The following is an 18,030-nucleotide window of genomic DNA, read 5'->3' as shown; positions in this document are numbered from 1 at the left end:
CTATGTTGCCAAGTTAAAACATCTCGTCTTAAGCGAGTGGCGGAGCTAAAATATCATGGCTAACAATCAAAGGTCACAAAGCAACAAGAAATTCGTCAGAATCACTCATTTATTGTTGATCGGGGTGGAGTAGCTGATGAGGAGTAAGATCTGCATCAACACTGCGCAATTAACATGTCTAAAATCTTTCTTTTATATTTTTATTATTAACACAATTATTATTATTATTATTTCAAATATTTTGTGCAGCGTTGACTTGACAGGACCGACCTTATCAATCGGGAATTATCTTGGCAGCTCAACGACTCAGCTCCAAGCTCAAGACTCATGTAATAAGGGCTTATGCCCAATTATTTAGATTAATGGGCTTTAGAGGTCAAATGGGTCAAGTTCACTTAATAGCATATAAATAGGGCTCTTTCATGTTTTACACATAAGTTAGAAAAGTTAGTCTTTCTACTCAATTCTCAAGTGGTAAATGTAAATACTTTCTAAAAAATATAGTAAAACACTTAAAATTCCATCTGTGGATGTAGATCTTCATGATCGAACCACGTAAATTATTGTATCGTTTATCGTTTTATAGTTAGGTGTTGATTTTTGATTCATCATTTATGTTAATGTGTGAATAGTATTCATAAAGGGATTGGATTTTTTTTTTGGCACTTGAAGGGATTGGATTTAAATCCATAATTCTGATTAATATTGCGATGGCGCATCATCATACTTTTCTATATTTAGGGGCCGTTTGATTTGCAGTTTATGATTGATTATGATTAAAATTATCTTGAGAAATTAGTGTGGATTAGTGTGGATTTATATTATTTCATGGGTGTTTGATATCATGGCTACTTAATCCTATATTATGTTTGATATCCATAGGATTATGTTGGATTATATTATCTAATACCAAAACTATCATCATATAATTTTAAAAATATCACGTGTGTCCACCATTACTTGGGCATTTGCATCGATATGCGTGAGGAAGGGTAGCAGAATTTTTATCCAACTTCGCGGTATTAAAGTTATCCGAAGGGGGGGCCCGAATTATTAGTATAGGTTATTCCCACAAAATAGCATGTAGAAGTGGGATTAAGTAGGAGTTGACCACATTAATAGAACATGATATCAAACAGGAGTAGTCTTGGGTACACCCGGGTGTACCGTACAACTGAGTTACACATTCACTTAAATATTGACTCGCACCCTGATTTAAACCCATATTCTGATCCAACCCATATAAATAATATTATTTTAAGTACGGGTCAACCCGGTTGTACGGTACACCCAAGATTTTGTGTATCAAACATCACACATTCACACTAACCTGTATTAATTTAATTTATCCTACCTATAAACCCATATCAAACATGCCCTTAGGGATGTGGTACAGTCGACCCGGTTAGAAAACCAACTCAATCAATTAGAATTTGATCGAATTGATATACTAAATGAAAATTTAATTAATCGAATCAAATGATGGTTGAATAATTAATTGAACGAATCAATATAGATATACAATTAAAATTAACACACTATTTATGTATTTCAATAACAATAAAATAAGCGAGTTTTGATCGGTCTGGTTCCAATCGAATTCATTTGGTGAGGAATTAAATCAATAAAAATAATTAAATTCTAAAATTTTAAAATTAAATTGGTGATAGAACTCTTTCATAATCGGTTGCCGATTCGATTATGCACGCCTGGTTACTACTATAGAAAATTAAAACACTACCGCATTAGTTTACCTCATAGCTCAAGCTGGTATATTCACAACGAAGGGATATTGGGACATTTGACAGAATATTCTTATACAACTTTTGAAAAAAAATCCATTATTCTTAAACCAATAATAACACAATCATAATAAAACTTTAAATCCATGACTCAATGCAAATTCGAGTTTTCATGATTGTTCTTAAACCAATAAATATTCGTGCAATAGTCATTCGATTTATTTAAGTAAAACTTCTGCGCTTGAGTTGTAGTAATATTTTGCATTTAGTTGGAAAAATAATTATAGGATCATAATTGCAGCATATTGTACTAAGAGGACACCAAACAGTGCGACCTCTTGTGTGTGAACAGTGAGGTTTCGAGTTCAAATCCCACTGCTCCCAACTCCCCAACTCCCCCAAGTCAATTTGTTTTTTTTTTTTTTTTTTGCAGCATATTAAGTTATCAAAGTTGGTAGAAAACGCGCGTTACATATGTGTAATGTGTGGAAAAAGATAGCGATTTATACCATCCTCGCCTTTATGAAATGATTCTCCATCTATATATTCGTTTTTTTATTTTTACTTTTTGATTTTTATCTCATCACACTCAAAAAAAAGAAAAAGAAAAAAAGGGAAAATAAATGGAGCGTGGGGTTTCTCGAAGAGCTGGTATTGTCACTGCCTCACCAGTTACGGCAGGCATTCGCTCTCTCTCTCTCTCTCTCGCTGTGTGCAGTGCAGGTGATTTCTTCTCCTTCCCTTCTTTATCTCAATTATATTTTGAACAAACATTCATTTCAGTTCGTCGATTATTCTTTCTTTTTCTTTGTTATTTCAGCTTAATCTTTGGTTCATTTGAGTAGTTATGGTTTTCGATTGTGATTCTCCCCTCTTTTATTTGTTGGCGATTTTTTATTGGATTATGTACCCCTTGTTTCTATATCAACCATTATAGCTGTTATGAGCTCATTTATTTAGGAATTAGGAATAACTACGCCGCAATTTGTACTCCCCCTCTCTCTCGGAATCTCAGTATTGTTTCACAGGATCATATGAATTCATTTTTACTTACCATCTTTTTAAGTAATGGTGATAATGATCAAGCTTTATGCCCTTTGAGTTTCAACATTACTTATGCTCATTAAATTTATGGAAAATATTGCCGTAGGTCTGTGAACGGATTCGACGCAGTTTCTGTATGAAATACCCGGTTGTATTTGCCTCACATAAATTGGAACTAATTCGTGGTTCTTCTTGAATTGTCTATTTTATCCTTCTCTTTTCTCTCAGCAGGCTCAGCTAGCATTGCATGCTGTGGTGAATGGCAGAAGAGAGCAACAAAGCCTTGTCACTTTCAGTTGATTGTCCTATTGCACGGCTTCCCGATCATCTGTTGATTGAGATCTTTATTCGTGTGCCCATAGTGGAGTGGGGACAGCTCTCATGTGTTAATAAATACTGGGCTGATTTGTTTAGGCAGGATTGCTTGTGGCACGCTGCTCTCGTCAGGTGTTTCCCTTTGGCTGGTCAAGGTGAAAGGTGGCCCGGTCCTATTCCTCGTGGGATGAGCAAGAGGTTGGTCATTACTTGCACCAAATTGCTCATATTTATGGTGCTATCTGGCAGTGCCGATAAGGATTAACTGGAATTAAATATAGAAGTATCTAGTTTGAGAATTGGAGCATGCTAGGTCCTGTGATTATTCAAACCTTTAGAGTTGAGGCCTAGCCAGTCAATGCCTTGCATGCTTTAGCTTAAAGTTCTAATTTATGTGAATAGGAATGTGGTTGTTTTTGCACCTAGAACTCATTGGTTGAAATTTTGAATCATTCCCCTTCTAATATCTTTGCTATTGTTCAGGAGGTTTATTGCACTGTATATGAGTAAATGTATCTTTCCACTTGATGATGAGCTAAGTGAGATTGTTGGTCATTCGTACTTGTTTCTGAAAGAGCAACTCGAAATTTCAACTTTGCCTCCTTCACCGGGGATACTTCATGGAACTGTAATAGGTGCAATCTCATACCATTAAGATATCTCTTGTAATGATCCTTATGTTTCAGTATTCAGCTTATGGTTGCAGAATAGTTTTCATTTTACACTCAACTGGCAAAGTGAAATGCTATCGGGATTTTAGAGCATGATTTTATTCCTGCGTGTCAATGAGCCCTTTAATCAACTTGTTGAATGCAAAATATTATATAAGATCACTTGTGTTTACATTAGATCAAATCTAGTTAACTATGTGGTTTTTAGTATCTTTAGTTAAACGAACTTTTGGTTTTATCCCAAGATTCAGTATTGGGCAACAACTTAGCTAAACCAGTGCAGTTCTGTTGCATAACCTTCGGTCCTAAGACTAGATCAAAAGAATGACATGGCTTTGCAAAACATTATACCATCAGGAAGTTGTTGGACGACAGAGCGAGATTGGTATTAGTTTAAATAAATTTCCTCTTACGATTATAAGTCCTTTATCTTAAGTTTTGGACTGTGATTGAATGAATAATTTGCTAGATATGCACTAATATTTTATGGAGTTTGCTGCAACCTTTTCCACCATATTCATCCATGGTTGATTTAACCATGTTTGGAAAACTTGGTTCATAAATAGACGGTCTGGGGGGCAACCAGAGTAGAGATTGTTCTGCTTCTAGATAGTGTAACTAGGAATGTATCATGTGATGTCTGCAACATCTACAATCATGATTGTTCATTTCATTTTCTCTCCGTTGTGGTGCCATGAAGATGGAAATTGTTATAAGGTTGTGGATTGAATAATTGAATCATGGGCAGAATCGTGGTGCTGCTCCTTTCGGCATTAATCATATCTGACAAGAAATCAATCTGTATATTGCTTTGAAACTCAGCTGATGGTTGTTTACCTGGTAATCTCTTGATTATGGCAGATCAGTTTATTGCCTGTGGCAAATCAAGGGACAGAGCCCATGAGCTCGCTTCAGTGATTTGGTTGGCTGTCATTGACAACTTGGAGGACAATCATCAGACATTTCTTTTGCTTAAACGTCTTGCACTCGAGGGGGATGTAAGTAAAATTTCCAAGTATCATTGTCAATTTAACATTGCTATTAGTTAATTGAGTATAAGCATGTGAAAATAGAAGTCTGCTCCTGATTGGCCTATTACTCAAGCAATGGAAATAACTCACTGTGTCTCTTGACAACAAAATGAATAGAATACTTAAGATCCAGCCTTGGCATGGCATGGATTTATTGGGAAGTTTTTGATTCTCTAATTTTTGCACATATCTGGTATGTGTGTTGGCTGAAGCCAAAAGTCTAGTCGACTCGTTAGACAAGTGACTGACAAGGTTCCACCGACAATAGGATCCCCTCCTATTCTCATATTCAGCTGAATAGTTTTGTCTTGTGATCCCCTGTCTTGAGAATTTGCTTCTGCATAAATGCAAGAATTTGGATATTTTGCAGGTGTTTCTACCATATCCATACACAAGATCCTTAAAAGTCGAGTGGAAGATATTCGACAGACTTTTCACAGATTTTCGCGACTGCTTGGCTGATGCAGATTACTATGATTTATTGGCTTGTGCAAAACAGAAGTTTCAGCCAATACCAGCAACCTGGCTGGGATATTAACACCTCTATCTCTCTCATCTTCTATTTGTGGCAAGTCTAAGCCCTCACATCTCACATATGCCCAAGTAAACTGTACTTGGCCCATTTATGGTTTGATGATGATCTTGACAACTTGTATTATATCCATATGCTTGATGTGCGCTCAAATGTAAATATGCAAGATTGTATCTTTACACGATGGAATGTGAATGTATAGGATTCTTTCTAAATCTCAGTACTTGTCTTGCATGGGAAGATAAAAGTTGGATGGACTGCATATGCCCAATTCTTTGAATATAATACAATGTGAGAAATAGTAATCACGTGGTGGATTAGTGAGGATCAAGAAGATACTTATTACTATATGCTATGTTTAATGCCAAAATAGTAGAAACAGCTGTTGTATATTGGTAAGAGTGACTGAAAAGTGAAAAGAAGAGAGATAGGGAAAGAGAGTATATTTATTAACTATGTACTAAAACAAGAGAGGTGGTTTCTGCGACTGTGCATCGTCACATGTGATAGACCCAACTCCACACATGCAACAATTTACGTAGGCCACCTTTACTTTCATCATATTTTTTTTGTTAAACAAATAAAAAATAAACTTGCTCAATACACGAGATGACATCTGCATACCTACAAAAATTTGTTTGTTTGTATGGTCGTGTCGGTGTACACTCTTGATTTAATGACCAACTTTGCAAGTCTTATGTCGCACTAGGCTACCCAATATTTGGCTTTGAAATTCCATGAGTTTTTACACAAATTTATTCCTTTTAAAAAAGTTAGTACTACTTTATAACTTGTACTATTAGATATTATTCGTTGTAAATATAACTACAAAATTTACTTGGCTTACTTTTCCACGATGTGGATCACCTATAAGTAGCATAATCGCAAAAAGATTCAATTTTTGTGATAATAAAACAAGGGAGGAAATCTAAAATACCCACCTTTTGCAAACTACATTTCCCGTATACCCACTTTTTCAAAATGATTTACCCCATACCCATTATATTATTTTAATATTTCTTATACTGAAAAAAGTTGTGCCTAATGATTGGGCGTGTGATTTGCAGTATGGATTTCCGTGTACTGAGTTTGTCCACAGGTTATTATTTGCGCATAGCCTTAACTCTGCGCAATTAATATGCGCAGAGTTAATATTTGTGCGCATAGTTCACTTATACATAATTTTCGCATTATTTTTATTACTATGCGCATAGTATAATTATGCGCATAATAGTAATGTATGCTGAAATTCTACAAGTATGCGCATAGAACTAAAAAATGCGCATAGTATTATTATGCGCATACTTGTAGAATTATGTGCATAGTGTTGCAAATTAAATACAGTAATTATTTACAAATGAAAATGCGCATAGTGTAAATGCGCATACTGTTGCAAAAAATGCGCAAATTAAATAATTATTTACAAATGAAAATACGCATAGTGTAAATGCGCATAGTGTTGCAAATTAAATAATTATTTACAAATGCGCATAGTGTTGAAAAAACTCAAAAATGCAAATGAAATACAATTTGGCGCATAGTGTTTAAATAATACAGTTAATAATACAGTTAATAATTGGTTAAATTGGTTAAATTGGTGCATAGTGTTTTAATAATAGTGTTTAAATAATACAAATGAAACTAAAAAATGCGCATAGTGTTTAAATAATTGGTTAAGTTTAAATAATACAATTTAGTTAATAAAATTAGAGAACCACAAAGCCTAAAGTGCGCAAAGCCTAAAAAAATAAGCTAATAAATTTAGTTAATAAATTTAGTGCGCAAAGCCTAAAAAAAATTTACAGAACCAAAATTTAGTTAATACATGAACCACAAAATTCAGGAAACAAGCCTAAAAAAAATAGGCTAAATTTTAAAAAAATTAGTTAATAAAAACCGTAAAAACCAAACCTCTCTCGGTGGGTTCATCTTCTCCGGCGCCGAGCTAGATCTCTGGAGAAAATATGTGTACGCAAAGATGGCGAATTAGGAGAATTCACGCAGAGATGAACTTTGCGGAAGTTTTGTGGAGAGAAAGGTGGAACAAATTCAAAATAAAACATAAACAAGACAAAGCTAACTACCCACCACTTTTACAATTAAATTCGGTCAAAAGTAACTTCACTTTGTCAAGCATAGGAAATGGTGAAAGAATGTGCAAGTACCAAGAGAAATAATTAAATATTGAAATGGATATGGGGTGAATTGTTTGAAAAAAGTGGGTATAGTGTAAATATAGGTTGAGAGAGTTGTGTAGTATTGTATATTGAGTAATAAAACAAACCCTCTCTCATTCTTTGAAAAATAGATACACAACATTTGGATATAAAATAAAAACAAAATGACACCCACGCAAGAGTTGCTTTTGTTAGAACCGGGTACACGATCGAGATATTACAAAATAAATATTTTGAGATATTACAACTCAAAATAATTGAAAATATTACACAAGAAAATAATTTGAGAAATTACAACTCAAATAATTGTATACAACTGAAATATACTGTATAAATAAATTATACGTATAAACTAAGTCGAGTCGAGATGAATCTCTTCCCGCAAGAAGATTATCGCCCCGGTAGTGCTCTTCGGTTTGGCGTATCTTCCCCAAAGGTAAAACGACTTCGTCTCGGCGGATGTAGCACCACAATCCGGCGAGCTCCGGCGAACTGAATAAGGATCGAAAACTGAGCTAGAGGTGGAATGCAGAATGCAGACTATTTTGTGAGTTGTGAGTTGTGAGTTTTCAGAGTGAATTCTAAAGCTCACCACACACCCATATTTATAGGTGTTAAACCGAGTGTGAACGGATCGGCAGTCAACTCCGGCGGCTGCGGTAGGTGGCCGCAATCGTTGAACGCAGAAGTTGAAACAGTCAATTCCGGCGGCTGCGGTAGGTGGCCGCAATCGTTGAACGCAGAAGTTGAAACTGATTTTCCCTCTTCAACATCCAAACTTTGACATACAATATCTCACTCACCGGAAATCGGTTTTGAGACTTCAAGTATATCACGTTGATCTACTCGAGATGTAGATTAACATCCAATTATTATTTTAATTAAATAATAAATATTTAATTAAATAATAATTTTCAGATATGGCATAAAACCATATTTCCAACAATCCCCCACATGAGTGAGAAATCAGTATGCGAATGTATGCAGACATTTAGCTCAGTTCTCTTAAGAAACAACATTGCATTTGGAAAGGTAGCTTGTGGCTTTGAACCTGCCATAGTCAATATTATCGAGTATACCGGCGGCCTAGTGGATATGGTTCCTTGAACTAGTCCTCCTCGGTGTATACTGAGTCAACAATATTGACACAATATTGCTTCAATCCTTATTCGTTCTCACGTTTGTGTCCATTACAGGCCTTGGAACACCTCTTTGGATTCATAAGTGTTTCAATCGAAGCGGCCCCACTTCACACTTACATAGGTGACTCTTAACTCAAGTATCCTGCTATACTTGTCCTCTTCGAGGAGTTCTAGAGTCATTAAAAGTCAAAGACTTAACCTCACCACGTGCAGGTTTCCGAACACTCACTGTTCTACAAGGAATAGGCAATTCGAGTGTTCAACACACGGATTTTCATAACTTAGTTGTCCCATTGAACCAAGTTCTTGGGATCCTCCAGTCATCATGGTTGGGTTGCCACTATGATTATCCTTAATTTGTGGACTTCAAACCCATTCCCCCTAACAGTTTATACATTTGATCTCGATGGATACTTTTTGTCAAAGGATCCGCTATGTTATCAATTGATCTTATATAATCAATTGAGATAACTCCACTAGTGATCAAATGTCTCACGGTATTATGACGTCGACGAATATGTCTCGACTTACCGTTATACAAATGGTTTTGTGCTCGTCCGATAGCAGCTTGACTATCACAATGAATTATTACGGACGACACAGGTTTCGACCAACATGGAATATCCTCGAGGAAATTTTTAAGCCACTCGGCTTCTTCACCAGCTTTATCCAAAGCTATGAATTCTGATTCCATGGTCGATCTAGCTATACATGTTTGCTTCTTGGATTTCCAAGACACAGCACCACCCCCCACAGTGAATACATAACCGCTCATTGAAAACGAGTCTTTGGCATCAGATATCCAATTTGCATCACAGTACCCTTCAAGTACAGAGGGTTCCCTAGTATAATGAATCGCATAGTTTTGAGTATATTTCAAATATCTCAAAACCCTTTCAAGAGCTTTCCAATGTTCATTACTAGGGTTAGCTGTAAAGCTGCTCAACTTGTTGACCGAGCATGCTATATCGGGACGAGTGCAATTTGTTAGATACATCAGGCTCCCAATAATCTTCGCATATTCTAACGCGTCAACAGGTTCTCCCTTGTGTACACTCAAATGCACATTAGGTTCCCATGGTGTCTTAGCTATTGGCTTGTCAAAAGCGTTGAATTTCTTTAACACTTTCTCAACGTAGTGAGATTGTGTTATAGTAATACCATCAGGTCTTCTTAGAATTTTAATTCCAAGGATAACATCAGCTAAGCCCATATCTTTCATGCTAAAATTTTTACTTAGCATGCCTTTGGTTTCTTGAATCACTCGGGAATTACTTCCCATGATGAGCATGTCATCTACATAAAGACAAACAATAACATATCCGTTATTAGAATTCTTAATGTAGACACATTTATCGCACTCATTGATTCTGAATCCATTTGACAACATTACACTGTCAAATTTTAAATGCCATTGAAGCGGTGCTTGCTTCAACCCATATAAAGACCTTTGAAGTTTGCATACTTTGTGCTCTTGCCCAGGTACTACAAACCCTTCAGGTTGCTTCATATATATTTCATCTTCCAACTTGCCATACAAGAACGCAGTTTTCACATCCATTTGGTGAATCTCGAGATTGTGCAAGGCAGCAATAGCGAGAAGCATCCGAATAGATGTTAGTCTGGTCACAGGTGAATAGGTATCGAAGAAATCGTACCCTTCTTTCTGCCTGAAACCTTGAACGACAAGTCGGGCTTTGTACTTATCTATAGTACCATCAGATTTGTACTTCTTCTTTAGGATCCATTTGCATCCTAAAGCTTTACTTCCAGGTGGTAGATCCACTAACACCCAAGTATGATTCTGCATAATGGAATCAATCTCAATATCGATGGCTTCTTTCCAGAGAGCTGCATCTGAGCCAGACATAGCTTCTTTAATCGTCACCGGTTCGCCATCTAGCATCAAGACAACATAATCCGGTCCATAGACATTAGCTTTTCTAACTCGTTCCCCACGTCTCGGTTCTACATCCATAGGTTTAGACCTTGGTCTTTTCCTATTAGGTGGTACATGATTAGAACCCGTGGCATCATCTACTTGAGTAGAATTACTAGCTACTTCCATAGGTTTAGAACCTGTAGCATCACCATTAACTCCATCATTAGAGTTCGATGTACCTTTATCCTTGTTAGGATAGATATTTTCAAAGAATATAGCATTCCTTGATTCTATCGTTGTCCCAACATGTATATCAGGTATCTCCGATCTGTGCACTATAAAACGATAGGCACTGCTATTAAGTGCATGACCAATGAAGATACAATCCACCGTTTTAGGTCCTATTGTAACTTGCTTTGGTAAAGGCACTTCTACCTTGGCTAAACACCCCCACACTTTGAGGTATTTATACGAAGGTTTCTTTCCTTTCCATAGCTCATAGGGAGTTGCATCTTTCCCTTTGAGTGGAATCTTGTTCAAGATATAGTTGGCCGTCAAGACAGCTTCCCCCCACATGTTCTGGGGTAATCCTGAACTAATCAACAAGGCATTCATCATCTCCTTAAGAGTTCGATTCTTGCGTTCAGCAACGCCGTTAGATTGTGGTGAATAAGGAGCCGTCGTTTGATGGATTATACCACTTTCGTTGCATAATTCAGCAAACGGAGCTACATACTCTCCACCTCTATCACTTCGAACCATCTTAATTCGACATCCAAGTTGATTCTCGGCTTCATTTTTGAAGTTTATAAAAGCTTCAATAGCCTCATCTTTACTTTTCAATAAGTAAAGGTAACAATACTTTGTGCAATCGTCTATAAAGGTGATAAAGTACTTCTTGCCACCTCTAGTTTGCACGAACTTTAAATCACAAACATCGGTGTGAATAAGTTCCAAAGGTTGAGTGCTCCTTTTTACCGATTTAAACGGTAACTTAGCCATTTTGGCTTCAACACAAACTTCACATTTTTCTTGTGAGTTGTATTCATCAACTTTTAGTAAATTCATTTTTACTAATCTCTTTATAGCATTTAGATTAACATGTCCAAGTCTACAATGCCATAAATCAGAACACTCAATCAAGTAAGCAGAAGAGGTTGATGCATCTTTATTGATTTTAGCCTTGGCAGGCTTACAAGCTCTTACTCCAAGTTTGAAAAGTCCTTCGGAGGCATAGCCTTTCCCTAGGAACTTTCCCCACTTGCGTATTACAACATAGTCAGATTTGAAAAATAATTCAAAATCCTTATTCGTAAGCCTAAAGCCCGAAATTAAATTCTTTCGGACAGTTGGAACGTGTAATACGTCTTTTAATGTGATCTCCACGCTCGACGTGAGTTGAAGAATCACATCTCCCATGCCAAGGACTTGGGATGTCCGCTCGCTAGCCTCCATTATCGTTTTGTTTTCCACTTCCTTGTAGTTGTGGAACAACTCACGATTTATGCATATATGGACGGTAGCGCCGGTGTCCACGAACCAAGCGTTCGGGTTGTCCACATGATTCACCTCGGAGATCATGGCAGCAAAGTCATCGTGGTTCCAATCGTCGAAGTCCTTCTCGACGTTGTTCACGTTGCCATTTGCTTTCTTCCGCTTTGGCTTGCGGCAATCCTTAGCCATGTGACCTTTTTTGTCACAATTATAACATACACCATCAAACTTTGATGGTTGACTACCGCCTTGTTTCCCTTTACCCTTATTATTAGGGTTAGGGCGACCACGTTTATTGGAGGGACCGCCTTTCTCGGTGAGATTGGCCTTTGCCTCCATCGGAGCTTTTCCCTTTTGATCACGACTTCTCACGTGATCCTCCATTTGAAGCTTGGATATTAATATCGGCACGGACATCTCCGAGCGCTCATGCTTCAAAAGGTTTTGAAATTTCCTCCAACTAGGAGGTAATTTCTCTATGATGATTGCAACGAGCAATGCATCCGCCAAGGGCATCCCTTCGGCTTGAACCTCATGTGAAAGATTTTGGAATTCTTCCACTTGGTCCATCAATGGCCAGGAGTCGACCATTTTGTATTCCAACCATTTGGCGACAATATACTTGGTAGTATTTGCCTTGTCCACTTGATATTTCAAATCAAGGGCCTCCCACAATTGTTTCGCGGTTTCATGAACCTTGAAAACACGGTAGAGCCGTTCGTCCAGAGACATGAGAACGGTGTTACGGCACAAGTAGTCGCCGCGGCACCAGTTCAAATATCCGGCACGAATTTCTTGGCTCGTCTCCCCTTCACTCGGGGTTGGAGGTTTATCCTCCATCAAGAATCCGGCAAACCCCACGGTTGTGAGGTAGAATAGCATCTTTTCTTGCCAGTATTTGAAATTCTTGCCCGAGAACGTTGATGGTTTCTCGGCAAGACCAATAGTTCTTGAAGTTTGCAATGGGGCCATGGTTGACGATGAAGCCCCCATCGAGGAAAACATTGACGACGTGGTTGAAGCAATGGTTGCAGAGGTGGTGGAGCCGTCCATATTGACGTCGGTGTGAGCCATTTCTCGAACGTGTATCAACGGCAGAGAAATAATCTTCTTGCGATTGTTAGAACCGGGTACACGATCGAGATATTACAAAATAAATATTTTGAGATATTACAACTCAAAATAATTGAAAATATTACACAAGAAAATAATTTGAGAAATTACAACTCAAATAATTGTATACAACTGAAATATACTGTATAAATAAATTATACGTATAAACTAAGTCGAGTCGAGATGAATCTCTTCCCGCAAGAAGATTATCGCCCCGGTAGTGCTCTTCGGTTTGGCGTATCTTCCCCAAAGGTAAAACGACTTCGTCTCGGCGGATGTAGCACCACAATCCGGCGAGCTCCGGCGAACTGAATAAGGATCGAAAACTGAGCTAGAGGTGGAATGCAGAATGCAGACTATTTTGTGAGTTGTGAGTTGTGAGTTTTCAGAGTGAATTCTAAAGCTCACCACACACCCATATTTATAGGTGTTAAACCGAGTGTGAACGGATCGGCAGTCAACTCCGGCGGCTGCGGTAGGTGGCCGCAATCGTTGAACGCAGAAGTTGAAACAGTCAATTCCGGCGGCTGCGGTAGGTGGCCGCAATCGTTGAACGCAGAAGTTGAAACTGATTTTCCCTCTTCAACATCCAAACTTTGACATACAATATCTCACTCACCGGAAATCGGTTTTGAGACTTCAAGTATATCACGTTGATCTACTCGAGATGTAGATTAACATCCAATTATTATTTTAATTAAATAATAAATATTTAATTAAATAATAATTTTCAGATATGGCATAAAACCATATTTCCAACAGCTTTTGACCTTGATAATCTAATGTGTTGAAAGAAGAGAAGGGGAAAAAGGTTATTGGGCGCAGAGGAGAGGAGAAAGAAAGGGACAAGGGCATAAAATTAGAGAAAAAGAAGACAAAAATGGGAAACATGTAGCTTCGGGGAGCTGGGCTGTGTGCATTTTGTTTTGTTTACTGACAATATTCCCTGCTGATATAGATGGGATGGGGTGGGATGAGATGAGATCCCTTTCTAATTTACTACTCAAAATTGATAGCAATGTAGCATTAGCATATAGTCTACTGCTACTTCCAATGACAACATTAGTATTTGTCTAATGTCTGTAATAATTATCCTAGTGGGGAGTTGTGACGGTGTGATGTTGGAATCTGTGTGTATTACTATTAATCTCCTCTCATTTCATTTCTACCTATTTTTACATAATAAATACAGTAGACTGAGTGACTAGTACATATTTCCTTTCTGTTTTACTACATTGCTCATAAATCTTGACTTGTAATAATTGTACTAAAAATCCAAGCTTTGTCGATGGGGATTTTCATTTCATTAATTTATGGTGATGATGTTGGAAATCTTGCATTTATTATTGCATTCCCCAATCTCCGTTTTTAGCTCAAAAAATACAAGCTCCCTCCTCGTTTCTTAGTTGGTACACTCTCTACTCACCAATCTTCTCTTTCTCTCTCCCCCCACACTAGGGTTTCATTGGCTGTGGAATGGAGTCTTCAGCTGTTGCAGCGCACCAGTTCTGTAAGTGATCTTGAGCTTCTTCTTTCTCCCCCCCCAGTTTGCAAAGATTGGATTTTTATTGCTTTTCTTGTTTTCTCCTTTTACACCCCTTTCGTGTTTTGTCTTCTTTTTGGGTGATTTGGGTGGGTGGTTGGTGGGGATTTGCAGGATCAAGATGTTTGATGAGTTGATAATGAAATGTTGTTTGTATGTATCTAGCATTATTTTTCCAGCTAATAGATCATTTTTGTCAATTAGTTTCTTTCATTATTTATAATGATAAACAAGTCTCAAGTCCACAGATGTTTCTCCTTATGTGATGGTGACTTCTAGTCCTAAGCTCCTACCCTCGTTTAGAAAGATTGCATTTTTTTTAATTAAAAATGGCTCTTGGTAAAAATTTAAATTCTGGGTTAAAAAATTGGATCTGATGATTACTGCACGATTACGGATGCTTCTTTCACTGCTCTGTTTAACGTTTTACCGGAATGGAATTCATTCTTGGCTGTGATGTAAATTTTCTTGAAATGCAGGGTTGCTTTGTTTCTGGTATGGTTATTGAACTCTTTTTTACCAATGAAGTGATCTATCTGTGGAAAATAACAGGAAGGAGAAAGTAACTGAACGCCCCAAAACTGTTTACCCGCGATGGATTTCTTCAAAATGAAGAAGTTTAGGAATGCTCACAAGCCTAATCCCAAGAATGTCGTGCAAGATCAGCCAGTGCCTCATCCGGAGGAGCCCAAGGATGAGTGTGGAGATGCATTGGGTAAATCAGTCAGTGTTGATTCAAACAATCCTGAAGTGGAGGATGATGACGACGATTTCATCACAAATGAGGTGAAAAGGAGGCTGAAAGAGCTGAGGAGAAACAGCTTCATGGTGTTGATACCTGAGGAAACTTCTCCAGCAGACGAGGAGGAAGAAGAGGAAGAGGGGGAGACCAGCTCTAGTGAATGGAGGGATGTTGAAGCGGAAGGGCGGCAGTTCTGGTCTGGTTTCGATGCTGTGTATGACATATACTGTGAGCGCATGCTGTTTTTTGATCGCTCGAGCTCTCAGCACCTGCAGGAAGTTGGTGAGTGGTGATATGAGTCTAAAGGTGTTTCCTTTTATTTGCGATACTTTTCGTTGAAGATTTTGTGTGTTTTTTTGTCATTGCTTGTGTTAAGGATAATTAGTTATTTAGTTTACCCCTTGAGATTACACTAGTGGCAATAAGGAGGAAAAGCAACGGGCGAATTTTACGGGTAACTTTTGTAAATGTAATTAATTCTGAGGGGCGAGTTTGCACGTGCATTTCCACGGTCCAGTCTTTTGACCGATAATTGATGAGTTCACAACTTTCCTGAGTAGCGATTTGAGATCCTTTGCCAGCTTAACAAATCTAAGATTTTATAAGACATGATTATTTAATGTTGTTTGCTAGAAGCCTACAACCAAATATAAATGTATGCTTCTTTATGAGATTCTAAATGTACCTCTTGATGCATCAACAGGATTGAAATGGAAGTTTAATCTAAATATAGGGAAAATAGACAAGTTAAAATTACGTGGATTGGATTGTCGGGGCTGGACCAATGAAATATTTAAGTTTTTCCGACCATAGCTTCTGAATTGGGGAGTCTTGTAGAATATTGTATGTCCTAAACGCGTATACTTGTGACATTAGTATGCAAAACAAAAATGGTGAACATAATTTGTAGTTTGATGGAACAAGATGATTCCATCCCGGCTACTTTTAAGTGTGACTCAAGTAAGTATATTGCTCTGTTTCTCTCTTAGATTTGTTAAAGAAGATCAAAGTTGCTTCTTTTTTGTTAGGTTTGCTATATCAAATTCAATGAAATTCGGAGTGGGTTGATTAATTGTTTGTGATTGCGACTGAGAAGTTCTCAGAGCATTATCTCTGATTGAACTGACATGGTTATGTTTGCTGTAAAAATGTCATCTTGTAGTCCGTGTTTGTTGCATTGGTAATTCAATTTGCGCCTCCAATGGTGCGTTGTGCTTAAACGCAGTCCAAACTTGCACCTTGCGTCTCTGAACTTTCTATGCACTTTGAAGTTCAAAATCTCGCAGGTTCTCATGTTCCTTCAACTCCATCCCCAAAATCGGCTTCTAAAAAGCTTGCTTCTCCCCTCGCATGCCTTTCCTTGAGAAAATTCGAGCCACCCGAAGAGGAAACCGAGCACTTGCAGCAACCAGTTAACGACCCGTATCAGGATCTAGAAACTGCGTATGTAGCTCAAGTATGCTTGACTTGGGAGGCGCTTCACTGCCAATACACACAGCTGAGTCAGAAAATATCTTCCCAACCCGATAGCCCCACCTCTTACAACCAGAGCGCGCAGCAGTTTCAACAGTTCCAGGTCTTATTGCAGAGATTCATTGAAAACGAGCCGTTTGAACATGGGTCAAGGCCAGAAATCTTTGCTCGAACGAGAAAGTCCTTGCCCAAACTACTCCAGGTTCCAAAGATCCAAGGTATGAGCACTTTTGCTTCAAGATTTGTTATGAAAAACTAATTTTGAATTTCTAAAAAGTTATTTTCTGGTCTAATAGATATCATGTATAGGAATGTGATAATGTGCTCAGTTATGATATCAATCATATACTATAACATGAATCTTGTTCTTCAATATCAATTCATACTTTCTTAATTGCTTCTCCATTGTTTTAGCGTCTGACGAGAGATCCACAGATGAAGAGGCATCGGATCTTAAGGTTCACGCGACAGATGTCCTGAGAGTAATCGAGACCTCTATCTTGAGTTTTCGCCATTTTGTCAAGACGGACAAGAAAAAATCTGGTGGCGTGCGCAGTATATTTGGAAGCCAGAACCAGATGGCTACACCTGTTCAACAGGTTCAATCTTCTCTTGAGAAGGTAAAAACTAACTACTCCTCACTCATCCTCTCTCTCACCACGCTCGTTTACTACAAGCATCCACGTTCTGCTTACTAAGTTGTGATTCTTGAAAGTGCAGAAAGCAATGAAACTGAAGGAGCTGTGGAAGAGGAGCAAGAGCTATAAGAAGAAATCGTGGCCGAGTACAGCAGAAGATGTGGAGATGCTGCTAGGACTCATCGATGTCAAAGTGCTGTCGAGGGTGCTACGAATGATCAGAATTAGCAAAGAGCAGCTGTTTTGGTGTGAGGAGAAGATGAAGAAACTGGGTTTACCTGATGGCAAGCTGCAGAGAGATCCATCACCCATCCTTTTCCCTTGTTAGCTTCTTCCTAGATTATTACAACTCAGAGAAGAAATATGTTTTTGGCTTATTGCACTCATGTCTGCAAAAGATACTTGTTTTCTTCTACATATGAGAAGCATTTATCTTTTAATGGCTTCTGGTAAAAAGGCATTGCTTATTTTTTGGTGAGGTTGGATGATTA

The 18,030-nt window shown here is 37.9% G+C and overlaps 2 protein-coding genes across 8 annotated transcripts; both read left to right on the top strand.

Annotated features, from left to right (window-relative positions):
• Positions 1-2,269: 2,269 nt before the first annotated feature.
• LOC130989533 (uncharacterized) lies at positions 2,270-5,550 on the top strand. Of its 2 annotated transcripts, none has more exons than XM_057913509.1 (5): positions 2,270-2,465; positions 3,015-3,299; positions 3,585-3,736; positions 4,634-4,770; positions 5,174-5,550. In XM_057913509.1, exons 2-5 carry the CDS (start codon positions 3,046-3,048, stop codon positions 5,339-5,341), a joined length of 711 nt encoding a protein of 236 aa, XP_057769492.1. In that variant the 5' UTR covers positions 2,270-2,465; positions 3,015-3,045; the 3' UTR covers positions 5,342-5,550. The 2 variants fall into 2 exon arrangements, with proteins under 2 accessions (XP_057769492.1, XP_057769500.1); XM_057913517.1 differs by having other exon boundaries at positions 2,311-2,465; positions 3,018-3,299.
• Positions 5,551-13,904: 8,354 nt separating this feature from the next.
• On the top strand, positions 13,905-17,979 carry LOC130989474 (uncharacterized). 6 transcript variants are annotated; one of them, XM_057913476.1, is made up of 6 exons: positions 13,905-14,273; positions 14,602-14,653; positions 15,239-15,710; positions 16,700-17,119; positions 17,316-17,521; positions 17,622-17,979. In XM_057913476.1, the coding sequence occupies exons 3-6, from the start codon at positions 15,281-15,283 to the stop codon at positions 17,865-17,867; spliced, it is 1,302 nt and encodes a 433-aa protein (XP_057769459.1). In that variant the 5' UTR covers positions 13,905-14,273; positions 14,602-14,653; positions 15,239-15,280; the 3' UTR covers positions 17,868-17,979. The 6 variants fall into 6 exon arrangements, with proteins under 6 accessions (XP_057769459.1, XP_057769460.1, XP_057769457.1 ...); XM_057913477.1 differs by having other exon boundaries at positions 13,913-14,273; positions 16,715-17,119; XM_057913474.1 differs by having other exon boundaries at positions 13,942-14,273; positions 15,166-15,710.
• The last annotated feature ends 51 nt before the right edge of the window (positions 17,980-18,030 follow it).

This window comes from Salvia miltiorrhiza, chromosome 1 (genome assembly GCF_028751815.1).
Source record: "Salvia miltiorrhiza cultivar Shanhuang (shh) chromosome 1, IMPLAD_Smil_shh, whole genome shotgun sequence".
Taxonomy (NCBI): domain Eukaryota; kingdom Viridiplantae; phylum Streptophyta; class Magnoliopsida; order Lamiales; family Lamiaceae; genus Salvia; species Salvia miltiorrhiza.
This window is presented reverse-complemented; position numbering and strand designations above follow the sequence as displayed.